We start from the raw sequence: 4,491 nt of genomic DNA, 5'->3' as shown, positions 1-4,491 counted from the left end.
GATCACATTTCAACCTTGTTTGGATCTGTATATATTAATTCATACATGAAAAATCTTGTCCATTAACAACCAAAAATACCGTCAACAAAACTGTCAAAGACTCAGAAGTTGTTAAGCAAAAAAAAAAGGAAAACGACGAAACAGAAACAAAAGGAACAGTCATGAAAATGACTGCAGTCTTCTCCTGTAATAAAGCAGAAAGGAGGCACCACCTGCCCACAAACCATTACAATACATCAAGAAACGCTCCCCGCCTGTCATTGATAGTTTCTTTTGTGTCTCACTTGCATGCCTAGATTGCGCCATTAATAATCACAGGTAATGGACTAGGATATATAGTTCTTTATAAACACTTAAACAGTCGACCAAATTAATATCCTTAAAAAACAAATAAACAAGGAGAACTACAATGATTATTTAAACCACAAAGCCGCATGCATGTTATACCAGCCATCGAAAGCTACATTTTGTTACAACCCTGAGAGAATTGAGAAGAACAAAGCATCTCTATCAAATCCATCTCCTTCTTTCCATTGAGAGAATCAGTTTGATCCATCTCCAAGTCCAGGTTCATGCTGTTGTGTCCATATTCAGTGGAAGACGAACACGGGGCGCTACTTGCTCCGTTCAGTAGATACGAAAGATAGAGATCAGAATGGAGGTGGTTATGAGGGGGTGTATGATCTTCCGCTGCTTGGAAACCATTAGTGCACAACTTTGGATTCAGACTAGAAGAAACAAAGCCATTTTCATTTCCATCATTGAGCTGCTGACCTCCATTGTTTTGATATGAACCCCAAGAATCCAAGGACAAGGAATCATTAAAAGGATCCGCACTGAAGCTGTTGACTTCCATTATTGGATTAATCTCCATATCAGCTTTATCTGTTGGTGGGTCTTTGGATTTGTTGGCAAAGAAATTTTGGATGAACAGAAGTTCGTCATCATTACATGCTTGTGCAAGTAATGATGGAGAGTCATCAGTGTTTGATTCTGATAATTCAGGGAGAAAATAGTTGTTTTGGCTCGATGGTTCTTCAGATATAGAGCTTGATGGGGTGTTGGTGGTAGTGGTTGTGCTTTGGGTAGAAGTTGAAGCATTTTTAAGGTTCTTGCTTCGAATGTAGTCTTGAAGTATCGAGGATTGAGTTTTCCCACTTTTGCTTTCTTTTTGCTTGTGCTTTCTCCTTGAATTCTGCCTTCTTTTTGTAGCATTCCAATGATTTTTTATAGCATTTTCTGTTCTTCCTGGAATAAGCTTTGCAATCTCCGCCCATCGGTTTCCAACTTTAGCATGAGCTCCCACCAATATTCTCTCCTCTTCTTCACTCCAGCTATCCTTCTGCAGCAAACCGTCGAAAACACAAGAATTGCCATATTCTTTTAATAGGAATTAAATACTTGAAGACAATACAAGATAACATTAGAGAACAAATAAAGGGTTGTTACAAGAAAGGCAATAAAAAGTTTTCAATGGAATGATTAAAGTTAATGCCTTTTATGTCAATGACGATGCTTTTTGGAGAGAAAAAGAAAGGTTACCTCATCACATGATACTGGACACAAAAGAAAAAAGAAATGTGAAGAAGATGCAAAACAATATCTTGCAAACATGAACTGATCCGAGAAATAGCCTTGAAATATAAATTAACAAACACATTTGACACCAGATTGAAGGAATGTTAAAGTTGTTCGCATGTAAAATTTATATAAATGTGATGTTGTCGTATATGTTCGTGTGGTAAAACTGAAAATCATCGGTTTCTTTTGGGTAGACAACTGGAAAATCGCTTACGCATAGCAGATAAGGGACGTACATATTTTCTTGTAGATTCTCAAGAAAAATAAGAAAAAGGTTTTTTCTGATCATAGATCCTTCAAAATCTTCAACTCATATCATTGGCATGGGAAATTTCCCATATCATCATCTGTACCATTATTGATAGATTAAGATATGCACGAGTCTAAAGGTTTTATTTTCCATGATCAGGTGTCAGTACATGTTCAATAGAAACGCAAGTGTTTTGGTATTGAAAAGCTGACCTGATTTGCAGCTGAAAAAATAGAAATGTTGAAAATCATTTCTAATTATTATACATTTTAAGAGAATCACCATAGTAAGAGCTGAATGAATCTGTTGTCTTATCATCAATAACTGTGTTCCAGTGTTACTTTTGTTGCCCCCACCACCAGAAAAAAGAAAAGGACACAGGTCCATTTCTTCACTGCAATAAATTAACTTGGCGCGCGCGCACTCGCATGTATATTTTCTCATAAAATAAACTTGCAATATTAATTTGCAGGTAAACAAACAACATTTATGCTTTCTATATAAATGTTAGCCACGGCAATAATTTTGAAGGAAAATAGGAATATATCGCCAGGCAAATCGGATAAGGCTGTGAACTGGGTTGTCCTGTCAACACCATTAATTATCAAGCTATGATGAGAATCTAGCCAATATTTAGTTCTTGGGGAACTTCAAAAAATTAAGAAGGAAGAATCTGAGAATCTAAGTCGAAGATTGTTATTAGATACCCCCATCACAGCTTATCATAAAAATAAATCCTTAGAAAAGTTGAAAAGATCTAAAGTGTTTTACCTGTTATTTTAGAGATCATCACGACAAGAAGAGAAGATAAAACTACATTGACGAACCCTAGAGGAAAAGTGAAAGGAGAAGAAACCTTGATATCAGGCCTTAAATGGTTGTGCCATCTCTCACGACACTGCTTTCCAGCTCTACCATCAAGCTTTTCAGCGATTTGAGCCCACTTTCTCACTCCGAATTGCTTCACCAACCTAATTAGCTTCCTTCATTTAAAAAAAAAACATAATGTTTCACTACAACCATATTTAAACATTTAACATAAGAGAAAAAAAAGAGAGAAGAAACATTCAAAAACATGTTAAGCAAAGTCTCTTTGATCACCTATCTTCTTCTTCTGTCCATTGCCCCTTGATCAAAGTTGCACAGGATCCTTTCTTGGTTTTCTTTCCTATCCCTTTATAACTTTTCCCTGAAACACTCACTTTTCCATTCAAACCCCCATTAGGGTTTCCCTCGTATGTCCAATTAAGGTCATCTCCACCAACACCAATTGCACCATCAACAAAGCTTGTCTCTTGAATGCCCTGCCATGGAACAGCACCAATTGCACCACTAGGCGGATAAAAACCACACGACCCATTGTTTGAAACAGTGGTTTCTTTGTTTTTATCATTGTTTTGAATATTTTGGTGGGGTGTGAAATGGCGCCTCTGACCAAATAAAAATCTATCTCTGGCTGTTAATGGTGGATAGATGTTGGGACGGTTGTTTTGCAAATTTCGATTGCCAAGACGGCCACCAGCGCCTACTCCTCCTTCCATCAAAGGAGCTTGATCAGTTGAGAAGAAGAGGAGAGAAGATTTTAGGCGTAGAAATATTGAGCTTGACTTATGGAGTGGTGGTTTTGGAGGTCTTTACTTGTCTACTTGTAAGCAAACCACATAACAAAAGCTGGTCATTTTGCTTATACTAAGCCTTGTAACATGCCATGTGGCCTAAGAACCGTTGATCACCCAGTGATCTGATGGCTGAGAATTAGAGCTGAATGTAACTCCTGAGCTTCCTCACCTGGACAAAAGCAGGGAGAGAGATTAGAGGGTTCGTTATTAAACTTACAATTAACTAATCATTTCCTAATAAATCCCGAGTAATGGAAAGTTATGTATGAGGGGAGGGGAGGGTCAATTACGTAGGCATCTTGGCACCAATCTTGAAAAGACAATCTTGCTGTGTGATGCATGATAGCAGTTTTATGCCAGCCCACTGCCATATATAACCGCCATTATCTTAATTTGGGGATTCAAATGTGGTAATAACATGGGGATTCGGAAATGGTAATAACAAGGTGTCCATGTAAATCTTTCCGGAGAGTTAATACTAGTTATTAGGGGTGACGGGGTTTTGCAGAATTCAATTGCCTGGTTGGCTAATGGCTCCCGATTGATTAGTTATTAATTCTCAATTAAGTCATTGAATTCCCAGGCACCAAGTAATGACGAGGATTAATACTGCTGATTAGGTCTCTGTTGTCTGTGTAACTAATTAAACACTGAGGCTGTTTGCTAGCATTGTCGTCTTAACGAGTCTATTACAACAGTTTTAAAATATAATTACTGTTCTTTTCAATTTTTGAGATTCAGCGATCGATAACAGTCGGTGTCTTAATCTTGGAATTTCACTTCAGAAATATTGTGCCAGTAGGCCACCCTATCAGATGAATGCTAGCTATTTGCCAAAGAGTGAAAGAGAGATTGATCAGGGTATTTGAAAACGCGTTTGAAATAGTATTTTTAAAAATTTTAATTTTTTTTATTGTATTTGAATCCTTTTCATCATTAGTATAAAAAATTATTTAAATATATTTTTAAAATAAAAATATATTAAAAAATAACTGCAGCTGATAAATATCAAGAAGCTGAGATGTTGGACTTCTGGTATCA

The 4,491-nt window shown here is 36.9% G+C and overlaps 1 protein-coding gene across 1 annotated transcript; it reads right to left on the bottom strand.

Moving 5' to 3' along the window:
• Positions 1–460: 460 nt before the first annotated feature.
• LOC133679003 (transcription factor MYB119-like) lies at positions 461–3,372 on the bottom strand. The gene is made up of 3 exons (XM_062101572.1): positions 2,933–3,372; positions 2,688–2,814; positions 461–1,342 (listed from the first exon to the last, which is right to left on the bottom strand). Exons 1-3 carry the CDS (start codon positions 3,370–3,372, stop codon positions 461–463), a joined length of 1,449 nt encoding a protein of 482 aa, XP_061957556.1.
• Positions 3,373–4,491: the final 1,119 nt, after the last annotated feature.

The sequence above is a fragment of the Populus nigra genome, chromosome 1 (assembly GCF_951802175.1).
Source record: "Populus nigra chromosome 1, ddPopNigr1.1, whole genome shotgun sequence".
NCBI lineage: Eukaryota > Viridiplantae > Streptophyta > Magnoliopsida > Malpighiales > Salicaceae > Populus > Populus nigra.
The sequence above is the reverse complement of the archived record's forward strand: the minus strand, read 5'-3'. Positions and strand labels throughout refer to the sequence as shown.